The sequence below is a fragment of the Acartia tonsa genome, chromosome 12, assembly GCF_053477335.1.
Source record: "Acartia tonsa isolate MP-2025a chromosome 12, ASM5347733v1, whole genome shotgun sequence".
NCBI classification, from domain to species: Eukaryota; Metazoa; Arthropoda; class Copepoda; order Calanoida; family Acartiidae; genus Acartia; species Acartia tonsa.
In genome coordinates, this window is record NC_137271.1 from 12,337,483 (window position 1) to 12,356,184 (window position 18,702).

Below are 18,702 nucleotides of genomic sequence, written 5' to 3' on the forward strand. Positions count from 1 at the left end.
ACAGACAGACAGACAAAGTTAATTTTAGATTGATTGCTTTGCTACAGAATGAAAGACTTCACCTTGTTATGAACCCCCAACGCCACCGCTCGTCGACTGGGAAGTGGTAGGTTTAAATCTCAGCTTAACACCGCGTCATAACTAAATGTCGTTAAATAGATCCTTCTGCTGCTAAGTCAGGTGCGCGACATTAATAGTTAGAATAGAGGTATGTTTGACCCAAGACAGGCGTAATTCATTTCCATGAACAGCTAATAGCTTTATACCCCCGTTATTTGGATAGAAAAGAGGAGATTTGGCTCTACTTAGTTATCCTGGGTTGTCATGTCATGCCTCACCCGTATGATGTAATTAATAGGTAATAGGTAGTTATAGGTGAGTTGTAAAATAAACAAGGATGACAACATCCATAAAAGCGAAGCTCTGAAACGGTAAGACAAACGAACATTAACACTTGTATAGTGTCAGAACTGAATAATCAGAATATAAATGTATAAAAGTCGAAGCAAAATTGTAAGTAAATTTGTTGAAAAACTGCTTGATACAGGATAATGTTTCTGGACATACTTTCATTTTAGGGCTTGATTATAGAGTTGTTTTGCTTATAAATTATTCTTTGTTGTCCTAGAAATCAATATACCAAAAATCATATCAATCGGATGATTAGATCACAAAAAAATTTGTTGTTAAAAAAGTAAAAAAATCAACATGTTTAAAATGGACGTACAGACATTCTGTTAATGATTATAGAGTTGCTACGCTTTCTAAATCGTACCCAACTACTAACGGAATCACAATGCAAAGTTTGAAATCGATGGGACAATTCTAAAATGCCTAAATTAACGAAAAAAATATCCATCTGTTACGGAGGGACGGACGGACGGAAGTACGGAACGACCCTAATTATAGAAAAGCATCGATTAAAAAAAGAAATAGATGCCATAGAATTATTTATTAAGGATGTGATACAACTAAATATTATTATTTTATTACTGGAAGAAACAAATATTACAAAAATACTTCACAATCTACTTTCAAAATTAAACAACAAATATTTTTATTTATTTATGTAACGTATAAAACATTATAGAAGCAAATGGATTATGAAATTTCATAGTTATTTATAGCATCTTATTATAGACAGCTTTCCGCGGATAGTAAAATGAAATTCCAAATTTTTTGGCCTAAGAGGCCAAAGGCATGCGCCAATAAAACTGGTTTTATTCTTATTTTTATCATTCGTTAAAAATTGTCTACAATACGATACATGATTTTTAAGTAAAGCTGAAAACAGGGTCTTATCCAGTGGATTTCAATCGGTTTCCAAGCCTTACAGGAAATGTTATTCTACTTATTTATGTCTGTGGGGGGAAAGAAAATGAACGATAAAATAATCTTTCCCTAATCTTAGTTCCTTCCTTTGTTAGTATAAAATTAATGGGGAAAGAGAACTATAATAATATCCTCCTAACCTCTTCTCCGCCAATTTAATATGCTTAAGAAGTTATTTCTTAACAAATTTGGGGAGAGATTTACTTTTAGTTTATTGACCTTTTAAAAACATACTTTAATGAAAAATGGATATTAAAACTATCTAGGTAAAACTAAGTAGGATTTTATGACACAAGAGATGATTACTAACATTTTTTCTTTTTAAAAAACTCAATAAAACATTAATAAAAAAGATTTGTTAATTAAATTTTATCACAATTGCACTTAGCACATAATAAACATAGTTATAAAATATGTTTAAGCTTAATCTTAAATAATTAATTATTCAAATAGTATGTCTGTAATTAAAAACAAAGTTAGGTCATATGTAGTTTAATTTTAATTTATTAAACATAATCAAATTAAATCATGAACAATAAAGAAAATCAGGGCTCGCCAGCCGCGCGTAAGTCGCATATAAGCCTAATTGAAATTATTATAACATTATAACTTTAAAATTCAGCTGGATGTCTAAACCTGTTTATATACAAAGAATCCATCCTATTTTAAATTTCGTTATTTGCATTATTTCTTAATATTTGAGGCTTAGGGGCAGCTGAGGCGCGACTGCCGAGCCCCGAAGAAAAAAATACAATGCAAATAATGATCAATAAATAATCAAATAAACGTTGTTAAGTTTCCTTTCTTTTAAAATAAAGGTAACCAACTTTACTTTGCCTTTTAAAATGTTATAAATTATATTAGATTATGTTTGTTTCATAGTGGTCTTTCTACATATTTTAACAAAATTATCACATAACTTGATTTTTTTATGCTTAACATATATCTAAAAAACATTTGAATAAGATCAAGTCAAATATATGAAGTTAAGTCTTTATTTAAATAACTTTGTATCATTTTAAAATACTGCCTGGACAAATGGAAAATACACTTAAGGATCTTAAGGGATAAGACACTGGACAATAAATTTATTACCCTAGACACAATAAGTTGTATGGCGCGCATTTTCTCTAACCATACACTCTCAGTTAATTATTGGATTTTAACAGTAAATGTTTTTTAGGTTTTAAGAGATTTTAAAGTCCTTTCTTCATATTTTTTTCTTGATTTGATAAATAAAGTTTAAAATTATTCATAATTTTTTGTCAATTATTACTTGTAGCTTTCCATCTTTTAAAAGCAGAAATGATAATTGCTGAATAAACTATGTATGTCGTGCCTTTTTGGTACTATGCATTTTTACACCTTTAAAATACAATGACAGTTTTTTTTTATCAATGCATTCAATTATTGATTTCTATGGTAGTTTATGCTTGTTGAAAAGAATTTCATGAGAGTAATATTTTACCCATTTTAAATGTGCCAATTATGAACCTTATATTGAAATTGACAGAAACACACACACTGAAAGTGTAAAAACACAGCATCTGTATTTTTTCTAGTTGTAGAAATGACAGCACCATAACTTAAAATCCTCAGCTGAAATCATTTTATGCATGGGGATATATAATTCTCTGCATGTAGGTATGATTATTCACCTTATTAACCTATTTTAAGCAAGATAGGATCTGTTTAAATGACACATGGGCTTGCCTATCTTAGATAGGTATAACTAAATTTTACATGATTCCACATATTTAATTCATTCTAGATACATGTCTTCCACTGGGAATTGTGAGTCCATTATTTTCTTGTAAAACCGGTGGAAAGCTCGCCTGAAAATAAAAGAACTATTTATATATTTTGATTAAAATTATGCAAAAGTTAAGAGAGATTATTTTTTTCAAAAGAGAGCTGTAAAAGGGACGGATACACCCTCTAAGATACACCCCATTTAACCTCTCAACACCCCCTTGACTGGGACCTAAACCCCTCTAAAACAGTCAAGGGTTTCTAGTTAAAACAAGGATGACAACATCCATAAAAGCGAAGCTATGAAACGGTAGGACAAACAGACATTAACACTTGTAGAGTGTCTGAACTGAATAATCAGAATTATAAAAGTATAAGAGTCGAAGCAAAATTGTAAGTAAATTTGTTGAAAAACTGCTTGATACAGGATAATGTTTATGGACATACTTACATTTTTAGGGCTTGATTATAGAGTTGCTTCGCTTATAATATTGTTCTTTGTTGTCCCATGAATCAATATACCAAAAATCAGATCAAATGGATAATTAGATCACATAAAAATTTGTTGTTCAAAAAGTAGAAAAGTCAGCATGTTTAAAATGGACGTACGGACATTCTTTTAATGATTATAGAGTTGCTACGTTATCAAGATTGTACCTAACTACTACAGGAATCATCATGCAAAGTTTGAAATCGATAGGACAATTCTAACATGCCTAAATTAACGAATACAAGCTATCTATCTCGGACGGATGTACGTATCCTGATTATATAAAAGCTTCGCTTTTAAAAAGTCTCATACCCCTTAAATTTAAAGGGTAAAACTGTAGCTAAAACCCGGACCCTCTACCCTTCTCTATTTAGGTTTTATAAGGGGTCTGATAAAAATACCCTCCTCCTTATTTTCTATTTATTTATTTAAAAACAAGGATGACAACATCCATAAAAGCGAAGCACTGAAAAGGTAGGACAAACGGAAATTAACACTTAAAGTGTTCACGAAGCTGGGAAAAAGTTGATATATGTCACTGATTAATGTTTTTTAAGAGTACTATTTTGAGAATAAGTCTTAATTACTTCCCATTTAAAAATAAATCAAACTTTAAAAAAACGAATTTATTCCCTTGAAAACATTGATGTATTTTGTGTTTTATTATACATATCTTAAAACCTATCAAAATCGACAAATAACAATCTTTTTGTTAAGGTTTACTTGCAAATTTAGAGTAGAATAAATTCTTTTGTTACATACATATCAAACTAACCAAAAAGGTTTATAGTTTCTTTTTACGGGGAGATTAAACGATTTTTATCGATAATCGAAAAGATATTACCAAATATGGATATAAGGTCAGCTGATTTATAGTTGTCGATTGTAACATAGCATCCTCATCCTATCTCAATATTTACTACTTGCTAAAAAAGCTTCAAACTTCCATAAAAAATTCAAATTTTAAAAATTAAAATTTTTAATGTATAATGTATAAATCGTTTTGGAGGGTGGTGGTATTCTCCTCCAAAATAGTTATAAACATTTCAAGAACTTATGACGAGCTACCCTGTAAAGGAGAACCATACTGGTTCAGCTGTTAGCAAGATCCTTTAGAACAGACAAACATACAGACATCCTGTTACATTATTATAACAATTTATATTTAGGATGTGTGTATTACTTAAATATAATTTATTAACTTAAACAGAAAGAGGGCTACTTATAGTAGATATTCAAAATAAGCTTTAAAACACAAAATAATAAAGTTTTAGGTCATGGAAAGGAAACAAGTTTGCAGGTTTTGTTGTATTTGTATCCTTTGTATTCTTTCCATGAACCAAAGTTTTTATTATAAGCGTTTTCTAAGATAGGCATTTGTTGAGTATAACCCCTCTCTCTCTCTCTCTCTCTCTCTCTCTCTCTCTCTCTCTCTCTCTCTCTCTCTCTCTCTCTCTCTCTCTCTCTCTCTCTCTCTCTCTCTCTCTCTCTCTCTCTCTCTCTCTCTCTCTCTCTCTCTCTCTCTCTCTCTCTCTCTCTCTCTCTCTCTCTCTCTCTCTCTCTCTCTCTCTCTCTCTCTCTCTCTCTGTTTTTCTTTCTCACACATTCAGATTTTTACCTGGGGGGTTAGTTGTTAAATAAACATTATTTAATGTATAAAAAGAAACCAAATCTAAATTTATATTTTTCTAATATTCAAAGGGATATAAAAGGGCAGAAAAATAGCTTAAAACCAACAAACGACTTTTTTGAGAAAAATAAAATAGCCTAAAACCTTTCCCAAAAACTATAAAAAGCTTCATTGTAAAAGTGAACCATATCGTTTCAGCGGTCCCTTCTCTACAGATAAAAAAGCTTACAACTTTATAAATAAAGATATTGTTAAATCTTTTCATTTAAAACTAAACCTTCTGTACGTAATTGTATGCAGGGAGGAAATGGATATTTGGCTTTTTATTACATTAGTTCCCAAAGTTAATGACATTTTGTTAGTTGGCTAATTAACTTTAGGGACTTTCATAGAATTTTAATTGGTTGGTTTATTACTTTGAGTGTCCAAATGTTTAAACCACCAAATATTGTTTACAAAATGGGTAAATTTGTGTATATTTTCATTGTGAATATCCATTAATTTATCGGCCATTGTGCCATTGTCTTATGCCTCTAGTTCCCTGGTTATTTAGGTAGTAAGTGGGTTCGTGGGTGGGGCCTTAAGTGTGTGTGTGTGTGTGTTATACTACGATAGTGTGTGTGTGTGTTTTTTACTACGATAGTGTGTGTGTGCGTGTGTGTGTTAGTGCTACACTACGATAGTGTGTGTGTGTTAGTGCTACACTACGATAGTGTGTGTGTGCGTGTGTGTGGCAAGATGGGTAAGGTATGTGTGTGTGTGTGTGTGTGTGTGTGTGTGTGTGTGTATTTAATTAAATTTGACACATTACGAGATTATTTTACAATGATAAAATGCTTTTTTTTATGTAAATACTATAGAAAGACTGCTATATTTTATGCTGTAAATGTATAGCAAATATAATAGATGTTTGGTTTTTAAACATTTTAATTCTTAAATATCATGCTTTCTACAGATTTAATCAATTTTTCTTTTGTCACTATACCTGCATAAACAAAGCGGTATTTGGTTAATGATTTTTTAAAATAAACCAAACTTTTTCATTACATTTTAGAGAAAGTTCAAAGATAAATATTAAAAGAGATATATTACAAAAATATTTTCTAAGTATCAATTTTTTTGTTTTTATCTGCAAGCAAAGAAATAACTTATTTTCTCTTAGTTTAATTGATGCTCAGATTTTAACATTATTTTCATGTGGAAACACTCTCCGCATTTTAAACTGATTTTTTTCTAACTTAACTGAACTTTTAAGGCATAATTCTTTGAAAATTACTTAAAATATAAAAAAAGGTAAACGAAAATGCATTTTGAAAAATTAAATTCGCGATCACTTTAAATAAAACAGTGTCAGAACTGAATAATCAGAATATGATGTATAGGAATCGAAGCAAAATTGTAAGAAAATTTGTTGAAAAACTGCTTGGTACAGGATAATGTTTATGGACATACTTACATTTTTAGTACTTTAAAGTTGCTTCGCTTATAACATTATACTTTGTTGTCCCAGGAATCAATATACCAAAAATCAGATCAATCGGATGATTAGATTACATAAAAATTAGTTTTTAAAAAAGTAAAAAAATCAATATATTTAAAATGGACATACGGACATTCTTGTAATGATTATAGAGTTCCTACGTTTTCTACGTAGCAACTACTAAAGGAATCACAATGCAAAGTTTGAAATCGATATGACAATTCTAAAATGCCTAAATTAACGAAAAAAGCTATCCGTCTGTGACGGACGGACATACGGACGTACGAACTGACCCTAATTATAGAAAAGCTTCGCTTTTAATAAGGATGTATTGGTTTTTTCTGTGCTCACTACAAGGATGCTTATATTCTCATTTATATTCTTTTCTTCATTGGATAATGACACTAGAAATGTAAAAAAAAATATGTATTAACATTTTTGTTATTGAGAGTAATATATTTATTAGATTCATGTTTCATATGCAAATTACCAACACACACTGTGTTGTGTCATGAATGCATGTTTGCAAATCTAATTTGGTAAAAACATCAACATAAAGAAAGGAAAATGCGCAAAATTATTTTTACATAATGCAAAAACAGAAAATATGCAATCATTTTAATATTCAAAATTTTCAGACTATTTATTACATTCTATGAAAAAACACCAATTTGTAAAAGATATGTATATCAGATCTAAATGGTAAATTGGCCCCATAATCTGCTAAACTTAAAAGATATTCCATAAATACAAACAAAGAGGGAGGTCATTTTCTAGTAAATCCCGTAAGGGTGTGTGTTATAAGGCCTAAAAATAGTAGTAGAACGATAAGGTGCTCTATATATTTGTATTCCCTATTGAATAGAACAATAGGGTAATTTTTTTTTTTTTTTGATAACCGTACCTGGAATATCTTTAAAAAATACGAAATTTCTATCAAACGCTTTGTTTGGCTCAAACTGACAAAAATTTTAAAAAAATATAATTATAATAATAATGTTTTCTATAGGTACAAGGTAAAGTTTAAGAACAATCTATACCATTAAACAAAGGAAGAAGCCATTCTTTACAGGTTGATTTATTATAATTATATTTTTTAAAATTTTTGTCAGTTTGAGCCAAACAAAGCGTTTGATAGAAATTTCTTATTTTTTTAAGATATTCCAGGTACGGTTATCAAAAAAAAAAAAAAAATTTCTTCCCTATTGTTCTATTCAATAGGGAATACAAATATATAGAGCACCTTATTGTTCTACTACTATTTTTAGGCCTTATAACACACACCTTTACGGGATTTACTAGAAAATGACCTCCCTCTTTTTTTCGACGTTCAACTTTCCCGGAAGCTAACTATCCAAATCTGTACACTTTATAACTAATAATATGACAGAATTTTCCTCCAGTGTTTTCTATTGACTGGTTTAGAGAGTTTGTATCTATTTTATTTGTGTTTAAATAAAAAAATAGTTTTATGTTTGGTGTGTGGGGTGGGGGATGTTATTTACCGCCCTCTTTGGACGTCTATTAATATATACAAATAATATAAATTTAAATGTTACATGCTTGTCTGCATTAAAGATATAAAACTTATGCCTCGTAAACTTTTATGTTTAATTTAAATGGACAAAGGAAAAACTTTAATGTACTGCTTACATACAACTTGCCATGAAACTTGATAGATAGATAGATTTTAGATAGATGGTTAGAATTAGATAGATAGTAATGGTTACATAGATGAATGATTTACATGAATATGAGTTGTTAATGATTACAAATAGATAGATTGATGGACAGAAGAATATGATAGATATATTGAAAGATGGATAGAAAAATTTAAAGAAATTTAATGTTTAGGTTTTAAAAGGTTGTATCACAAAAGAAGTAAGCAAAACATTATGACCATAAAATCAGGCGCAATACCTCTCTCAATAATTTCTTCAGGTTTTTATAACAAATTATTTGAACTGTTTATCTTAAAACTAAATATTGATATATGATATATAGCCAAATTAAAAAAAATATTATATTTTTTTAACAACAGTATCTAAAATAATGTTTATAGATAAAAAGATATCTTTTTGTTTGATTACAAATGTTTCATGAAAATCATTATTTGATTATTTGTCTTGATATAATCATTGTTCACAGATTAAGAAGGATAAGAAATAGTATCTGCTATGTAAATTTTCAAAATTAAACTTTGAAAATTCAAATAAGGAAAATAACACTCAAAAAGATAATAAAAGCTTAAAATCTGTAAAAAAAAAAGAATTGTTTAACAAAATCTTAATTTACTTTGCATTGAAATAAAAAATAACAAGCCCATAAAATTATAAAAAGATATAATTAACTGAAATAATGTTTCAGTCATGAATGTTTTTGTAAGTCACAATGTACTGTAGTAAAATAGTAAATTTGTTCTCTATATAGGTTATCCCCTCAAATTGTGTGTTGGTGTAGAAAATCTTGTACCTGGGTTTGTATCTATACTTTATTATCATTAGATTTAGATCATTTGTATTTACTGTACAGCTACATTATTTAATTTCCATTATTGTATCAACAAAAACAAGATTGATTATTTCAAACAGAAGTGAAGCTCTTAAAAACAGAAATAAGTATTAGTAGCCATGTGTAAATAATGTTAATAAATAAGTAGTTCAATAACAAGAGGACAACCTAATATTTTTGCAAAATAATAGGAAAGTAAACAGATTAACATAAGTTCAATACACTGCACTGGCAGGAAATTCATATGAGCAACACTGTTAATTAGTATAGTGTCTCCACTTCTAAATTTTGTACAGCAAATACAGTTAGGATTTGAAATATATACTTTTTCTTTCTATTGCTGAATGATATAAATTAATTATTTCAGCTGAAATTATGCTATAACAGTAAAATCAGTAACACAAACATATTATGATGCCTATTTAAGTTTACATTTAGTTAGGTAAATCTCTGAAAACACCAAAGAAGAATTATGTCAGAACATCCAACTTTTTTTTATATTTTTGTACTCTCAAACACTTAAATAAACACTCTATTCTCTATACAATATAAAAAGATTATTATCGCTTTATTTGTTTTTCTTTTATTAATTACCAATTGTGACAAGAAACAAACTTTATAAAAATGTATCCAAAAATTAGATTAATCAGTCAACACTAAACTGTGCAAGTAAGTATATTTTGATTATTGTTCAAAAATTCAATTCTTTAAAATCTGAAATGTAGTTGCTTGAAGGATTTTAAGACATAACTAACTTACAATGCCAAAACTAATTTTTTATTTGACTTGAACTTGTGTTGGTGTATAAAATCTTGTACCTGGGTTTGTATATATACTGTATTATCATCATCATTTTAAATATGTTTGTGAGTAAATAGGTAATAGCTTAGATTAAATGCTACTTAATTTCCTATAACAGTTGACTTCCTATCACTAATACATATGTCAGTTAGCTTTGACTCAGACTCCTAAACTATATTTAAGATTTCAAAGAATTTTTATAATAACCTATTCAACTTTTCAAATGACTCCACTAGAAATGTATAAATTAGAGGGAAAATAGTAGTCATAGTCATTATATTTCTACAACATTAAAACTTGTTTCAACCTCCTGACTGTATAATAATAAATTTTAATTGTCTTTTCTATGGTTCTAAAAAATGTATTTTCTCTAAATCAACAACATTCATTAAGATGATTGTGTTTGTGGTCTTGTTTGGGTGTCTTCTGTCAGGTATACATTCAACTTTTAATTACTATAATAAAACTTTTTAAGTTATGATACTTAAAGATTTGAACCCTGATAATAAATTTTTTTCTTCTAATATTTACTTATATATTTTTAGTAGAACATTGATAACCAACAAATACTCTAGGTATAAATTGCAATTCTTTATACACTGAACTAGCAGAAACAAGAATAGAATTGCCATGCTGCAAGGGACCATATGTAAAGATGTGCCAGCCTGTTTTTGTCAACATTACAAAACTTGGAGATCCAAAACTTCAACTTGGTATCATCAAGGATGATTTAGAATTCAAAGGACCGGTCGGGGAGAATGGCAACTCATACCTCTATGAAAATGATGAGGCTGAAGTTACTATTACTGAGCACAATGGTGATATATATGGGCATGCTTGGCTTGACAATGGTAAGTCTTATGACATTGAATATTGTGGTGATAGTATTCATGTTGTAAAACAAATGGATGTTGAAAATATGCCTGAAGCTAAACATTTGATTAATGATGTAGTTGGTAATGCTTCTTCAAGAATTGAATATCCTGAAATGAGAATGGATGATACAACAACAATTGTAACATTCAGTCTAAAGTTTTACTACACTCCGCAGTTTGCTGCGGAGACAGCTGATATTGATGGGTTTATAGATGAAGTTATTGCAGTAACAAACCAGGGCTATATAAATTCCAAGGCTCCTGTGCGAGTTCAGTCTTGTGGTTCAGAAAAGGCCACATTTGATGAGACAATGAAAGGTGGAGAAGATTTAGATCAATTAAGAGCAATGAAAGGATCTTTAGAAGAGCTGAGAGGAACTGCAGATGCTGCAACAATACTTGTTTCTCGCTCTGATGTGTGTGGATTGGGTTGGATTGATTCAACTAAAAATGGTCTAACTCTTACATTAAACTTAAAATCCTGTTTGTTGAGTGTGTACACTCTTGGACATGAACTTGGACACAATTTTGGTTTGCTGCACAACAAAGAAGATGCACCCAACCCCACTTATGCTGATGGACTTGGTTACCTGCTACCTGGAGGAAAACACATGACAATCATGTCTTACCAATCTGAATTTAAAGAACAACCCATTAATTATCATTCTAACCCAGATGTAATTTATCCCAAGACTGGACAACCAACAGGAGTTCTTGGATCTGCAAACTGTGTCAGAATTCTAACACTAAATAGATTTGCTATGGCTGCCCTTGGAGATGAAAGCAAATGTGCTCCTATTACAACTACTACTACCACTACAACCACACCTGCTCCTACCACTACTGAAAGTTATAGCTTTTGTGTCAAGAAAGGGATTACATCTGATGACAATCTCAAGTGGCGAGGATATAAGGATATCACTAACTGTATCTTAACATGTTACTATGATTCTTATTGTCTTGGTTGGGTGTACAATAAGAGGTACAACTACTGCTATAGTAGAATACTCCAAACCACCCAAGGTGAGTGGGACGGTCCTGATCTAACCAACCTTTACTGTGCATTGGAAAGAAACTGTTATTCAGCTGGAGTATTTGCTTACTTTTGGAACTGGATGGACAATGCACGGGCATCAAGTGCTGATGAGTGCCATAGAACTTGCAGGGCAACACTCAACTGTGGAAATTGGCATTATAAGGATAACATTTGTAAACTCTATAATGTCCATATGGAACAAAGTTCATCCTGGGATTCTGGATCCAGACGTTGCTAATCATTTTAACATTGGCTTTAAAGTGTAGAGTTATATTTTCCTCTATATAATGATCATGAAAATTTATTTATTGAAATAAATCATATCATTTTATTGTTGTATGTCTTTGGATTACTTGTAGTAACTTTGCTACTGTATAACAGTTTAACTGCCTATCAATCACCCATACCCAGCCAGAAAGTAGCATCACTATCGCGCTACTATAGCGCACGATATCGTGTAGCAATCGAGCACGAGTTCTTACGATATCGCTAAATAGTCGTCCAATGCACATCGACGATATGTTACGATAAATGGTCGAAAAGGTACTTAGAGCTGCGCGATACACCTATGGAATCGCAGGTGATATCGTAAAGATCGCGCGCGATATCGTACTAAAATCGTAAATAAAAAGTTCATTAAAAAATCAATTTAACATCATGTAGTTTTCTGTAAGGAAAGGTTAGATAAATCAGTAATATTCATTCATAACATTATACACAAATTGTACTTTGCATACAGAAAGAGAGAGAAAGAGAGGGTGTTTACTGTTTATCTTTGTATTTCCTCTGAAATTATAAGGTTGATTTTAAATCTGTTTCCATTATAATTATAATTGTGAGAAAGTTAGAATTTCTTACTGAATTTATCTTATTTTAATTGCTATTTAGACATTTTTGTACACTTGCTGTGGTTTAAAATGAGAATGTTTAAAAACAAATTTTTTTTCAATAAAAGACAATTAACACATTATGATATTTTGTTATACCAGTTTTTAATTTATTTTGTTTGATAACAGAAAGATTTTAATTGTCTATACAAAGTAATGTGAATACCTAGTGGCCAATTTAAAAACTATATTTCTCACACAATGATTTTGAAAATGTTGGTTGTGTGTCTGTTTGTAAGTGTGTGTTGACAAACACAAAATGCGAGATACATACGATTGTCACGATTTTTACTACAAATTCGAATTAATCGTTTCTGGCTGGGTAGGGGCTCTATAAATGACACTTGCACGTCAAACAACCAAGGATGAATAAGGGGAATCAATCCCTCCTTTTTTATCCAAGGTATTAGGTTAGGTTCACCCAACAGCTGTTTTTTACACAACCTTTATCTGTAAGTCTTAAATGTGAATGGTAAAGAATTGTGCATGCCATTCCTCCCCTTGTCCATTAAACTGTTTTTAACCTATTTTTAAAACATATATCAAAAATATACTATGACACCAGTAGAATTAAACTGCAGAGCCTAAATTTGAATTAAGTCCCCAATAAACTTTTTTGATGGGATTTAAAAATTAATTTTACTGTTGCTGTGGTCTTTTTTGATCAGAGCAACAGATCTTTTTTTATTTGGGTAAAATTCGTAGCTTTTAGAGTGTTTTGCTTCATATATATAGTATTCTGGTATAGAGTAAAATTAGGCCTTTTGATTTCATCTAAATTAATTCATTAAAAACTTAATTCTTTACAATATATCAATGAATTAACTTTATCGTGCTTGTTTTCCATCACTTATTTAATTTTAAAACACAAAAAATTGCCTGTAAAGGGTTAAATAGTGAAAGATGGATGAACTGAATTTAGTTTCCGAAAGTGTGCGTAGCTTCCGCGTCCTATCTCAATATTTGCTACTAGCTAAAAAAGCTTCCAACTTAAAAAAAAATCTAAATTTGAAAAAATTAAAATTTTTGAATGTATAATGTATAAATCGTTTATACATTAAATCGCTTTTCCATTTGACCGGAGTCGCTGAAAATAGGGTCTGCAATAATTGGGTTATCTGCTGTACACTTTAGGAAACTAGGGCTCGAATAGGAAATTTATTTCAGCTGATCGAAAGATGACAACAAACGTTTACGCAATACAACAAATTTTTTTTTGTCACATATACAAATATGATAAAATATAAGATTATTCAAACTTATTTTTTTAAATATTTTTCAAAAGCATGTATCTTTTATGTGTATAGTTTTCATTCTTTTCATTTTAATTATAAAAATTATTTAACTACATTGGAAATAAGTCACTTTGTGAAAACACTCTTTTTTGAATTGTAAAAAACTGAAATGAAACAAGGCTTCTAATTGGTTCAGACTTCAGAATAATATGTTTTATTTTAATGTTAAATTTCTTCTATGTAAATTATTGTTTTAGAAAAAAATTATTTGCATCGAACAAAGTAGAGTTTTTATTATTGTATTGATATAATCTGAATCACATCAAATTGTTCTGTAAGAAACAATTTAACCCCAAACTAAAAAATGCTTTTACTTCCATCAAAATGATCACAGCAACATATAAAATTGATTTTTAAAATCCCCAAAAAAAGTTTATTGGGGACTTAATTCAAATTTGGGCTCTGCAGTCTGATTCTACTGGTGTCATAGTATATTTTTGATATATGATAAAAAAATAGGTTAAAAACAGTTTAATGTCGAACAACTGACATAACATCAGCATTGCATCTTAAGTTATGACACAGTGTTGATCGAGATTCGAACACATCACCTTCCCAACAAACTAATGCACTACGTTATTACCCAATGTCGTGGGTTAAAAGGATATTTTAATTTTTTCAAGTACTTCTTGTCTAGCCCTGATAAAAAGATACAAAATCTTACCCATAAGCTTGAGCTACACATCTAGTACTGGTTTCACTCACATACACATGGACTGCATGCTCGTCGATGTAAGGAGAAGGGTGCTGAAACAAAATAACAAATTATTAGTGAGATCAAGTGCATTGTTCAAAGAGATCTTCATATAAAATTTTAGCCTTCTTTCTATTCTTCCATTTATTTTTGAGACGTGTTGGACGGACCAACAGATCTTTAGGATTATAGATTAGCTTTGCTAATAGCATATATGACAATTTACAGCAAAGATCTTTCATAACCAAAAATATCTTTCTGCAATCTTTTTTGACATATTTATGACCAAAAAAACGGACTTTATATTTATTGCTAGTAGTTTCGCCCCTATCCTCTGGGGGCTTTGCTACAAGAGAGTGGAGAAATAAGGAAAAGTTGCACACCATGTTATGCCATTGAACCAAATGTTATCCTTTATTTTTTATTATTTTACAAAAAAAAACAATTTTCTTTGTTTTTAGGGAGGGAGGGGGGGGGGGGGTGGGGTTCACCTCTCTTCAATTAGTTTTAAACCACCACATTGTCATTAAATTTAATCTTTTAAGATTAAAGCCTAATCATTTAAGCGATTACAAAGCTTTGGACAGACAGACGGACGAACAGACATATTCCTACTCTGTCTGTTCGTCAGATGAGAGGAGAAGTGAGAAAGAAAACCCCTTAAAAAGAGATGAATGATACCTCATTTTTATGACGTTACATGGGTGATTTTTGACAAAATTTTGACACAATCTGGGCTTTGTCCTATTATCCTATACTATATTTTGTTTGACTAGATCCACACTTACAAAGGAAACACAACTAATTTTGCCAGTCTCGACTACTTAAAATGCTTCAATAAATCTTAACATACATGTAGGGCTCGGCAACAGCAGTGTTCCCGTAATTTTGTTGCACAACAGTTCCAAAATTAAAGTATAAGAATAGAGGGGTACGTTATTATGTAAATCTATCCAAGGGGTACCGACTTTCAAATGGGTCTTTTATTATCAGTCAATAGCGTCTGAAATAAAAACACAGCCAAGTCGCCACAAAAGAGAAGAAAGTAATTTACTAGCAAAAAAAGGTCCCCACCACATGGGCCAGGCAGTTTTCTTGGTTAAACATCTATATTTATACATTTATTGTAACAAGCTAGGTTTTTAATGATTTTTCTCAACTGCTTATTATGGGACCATTTGCATAATTTTTTTTTTAAATTGGACCTTTCATCACTACTTTTGCAACAGCTACTGCTTCTAAATTTAGCGTCTGCCATACCCTGCTCAACTTGCAAACTTCAAACTCTAAATCTTATATTGAATTCCAACATTTTGGATTTATAGAATTTAGATTTCCATTTAACAAAATAAAATATTTGATCTTTAGATGTATTACGTACACAAAGATTTAAATCTTCTTAGAAATATTCAAAATTTTTAAATATTTGCTTAAGACCATTAACCTAAATACAACCCTCGTATAAATTGTGAATATAAATACAAGAGTGTCACCACACCATCCATAAGTAACAACAAAGAACAGGAGAATTTTTGGCAAATAATAGAAACTTTTACTTTTTAGGATAAATCATAGATAACATAATGACCATGGACAAAGATAGTTATAAGGAGGAACTTATCTGTGCTATCGCCGGATGAATTGTATTTTCCACTAAGACAAGTCAGTTGTAAAAATGAATGGAAGAACAATAAAAGTGAATAATTAAGTAGATTTGATAATTGAACAAGTTACATACCTAGTCTTTTTTACCTATCTAAAAAGTAAAAATTATGTAATGTATTTGTTTGGGCACTTTTACTGTAAAATAAACTAGTTCACAAAGTTATAAAACACTTTTTACAAAGCATTTGATTCCGATTAATATTCGCTGAATTATAACCGGTTCTCAGTCATACCAAAAATTATGTATAGCATCCTATTATAGACAATTTTCCACAAATACTAAAATAAAAAAACATACAACTAATACCAGTTTTGTTTGCCCAGGCCTTCGACATCCATGAAACAACCCAATGTACACAGACCTACATTTTGGAGACCACTATTTTGAAGGGCCATACAAAAAAAAACAAGATATCCTACCAAAATTTTGAATTAGTTGATGAAGTGAAAACTATATGCCTTTTTAAAAATACTATACCTTTGTAATGAAAGCAAAGTATCTGTGGTCTCTGGGATGAAAACCACAGAAGGTGACATTCTTCAGATGGTAGAAATATTCTTGATTGGCATCTCCTCCAACTATGTCCTAGGGAATGATACAGTCAAATGCTTTGTTTCTATCATGAAACTAACATTTATTCATTTGCTATTAAATGCCTTATTATGTGCATACATACAATCAAACGCTTTATCTACTAACAATTCAATATATTAGCTTTTTCCTGCCTGTAAGGTGAATTATACAATATACAAACAAAAATAGTGTCAAATGCTTTGTTTAAATCAGAAATTTTCTGTATATCGCAACCACTGCTTTGTTTAAATCGCACAATGTATGTAGGATATGATAAAATACTTATTCTATATAACTTATATAGGAAACATCGAAAGAAAATTTCTAACATGCCTCTAACTTAACGATTTAGGAGCTATTCATTATGGATGTATCTACTCTAATTCTAGAAAAGCTTTTAAAAAGTAAAATGATACAATACTTAAACTTACCCCTGTGGCATTCTTCTCCACCATTTTGATGCCTCTCTCTCCAATCTCCAGAACACAGGTACGACGATCCTTGGAATCCAGGATCCTTTGCACAGCCTAGGAGTTTGGAAACAATGAGGTTTTGTAGCAAAATGATTTTAATTTGAATTATCAATTTAATTTATTATCTTTTGTTGTGAATTCTAACTAGATAGTGATTTTGAGGGAAAAGACAATAGACGATAAATTCAAAATATTGATGTACATCCCAAACGATGATAAGCTAAATAATCCAATTTACATTAAAATTGTTGGTTGAAAAGTTTAGACATTAATAATTTGTAACTTTAAATACCAGTGTAATTTACGGTCCAATTATCTCTCCATCCTTTAATTTAACTTTTAAATTACAAAATTAATACACGATTGAAAATGCTCTAGTAATAATTTTTCTTGTATGTTACACTATTCAATGCTGTATAATATTTTACAGAAATTTAATGTAAAAAATGTAAATGTAAAAAAATGCATTTGCAAAAGAACAAAAAATATTAATTTAAAAAATCCGAGATTAATTTTAGCTGTAATAGGTATATTTTACAAGGCGATATGAGTATGACAGCCAAACGAACAACGTAAGTAGATTTTTTATTTAGTTGGGTATTCTACTATAAATATAGTAAACTAACTGAAAAGATGGATGTACAAACTTTAGTTATATAGTAGAAGCGCTGCCTAAAATGTAGGAAATATTATGAAAATGGATATATTATTACTTAGATCTTCAACCAAATTTCCAGTTTCTCTAATTAAGTGAAACTTGTAGCTGGCTAAAATAACGATTTCCCCCCTCCACTCTCTTTACCCCCTCCCCTCCTACTTGATAGACGACCTGACCAATCAACGAGTTTCATGCAAGCTAAATTGACGATAATTTTTCTCCTTTTATAATATCCATGTATATTCTACATCCATTAATATGAAGCAAACATAACCGAAACCAATAAAGTTTTTTTCCCCCAATATCCACATAAAAAGCACACACTGAGAGAGTCTATTTATGCAAATATTTACAATTATAGAATTATTGAGGAATACCACAAAATATCAAATTTCGATACATTGACAATGAACATCCAAGTGATTTATATGACTTTTATTGCTTTCAAGAAATCAAATCTAATTTTAAAAAAGACGGTTTTGTACAACACTAATTATTCTTAAAAACAAAATATCAAATAAAGTTTTTGAAGCATTATTTTATTTGGTT

The 18,702-nt window shown here is 30.2% G+C and overlaps 2 protein-coding genes across 4 annotated transcripts in view; one reads left to right on the plus strand and one right to left on the minus strand.

The window, feature by feature from the left end:
- Positions 1–965: 965 nt before the first annotated feature.
- Positions 966–18,702, minus strand: part of Aplip1 (JNK-interacting protein Aplip1) — an 80,214-nt gene continuing 62,477 nt past the window's right edge. For all 3 annotated transcript variants that reach the window (XM_080180316.1, XM_080180315.1, XM_080180314.1), the window contains 4 exons: positions 17,454–17,549; positions 16,927–17,034; positions 14,754–14,836; positions 966–3,167 (listed from right to left, as the gene is read on the minus strand). In XM_080180316.1, the coding sequence (XP_080036442.1) occupies positions 3,095–3,167; positions 14,754–14,836; positions 16,927–17,034; positions 17,454–17,549 (360 nt within the window). In that variant the 3' untranslated portion in view covers positions 966–3,094. The remainder of the gene's footprint in view (positions 3,168–14,753; positions 14,837–16,926; positions 17,035–17,453; positions 17,550–18,702) is intronic.
- Positions 10,284–12,240, plus strand: LOC145333742 (peptidyl-Asp metalloendopeptidase-like). Its single transcript, XM_080178962.1, has 2 exons — positions 10,284–10,429; positions 10,572–12,240. The coding sequence occupies exons 1-2, from the start codon at positions 10,390–10,392 to the stop codon at positions 12,143–12,145; spliced, it is 1,614 nt and encodes a 537-aa protein (XP_080035088.1). The 5' UTR covers positions 10,284–10,389; the 3' UTR covers positions 12,146–12,240.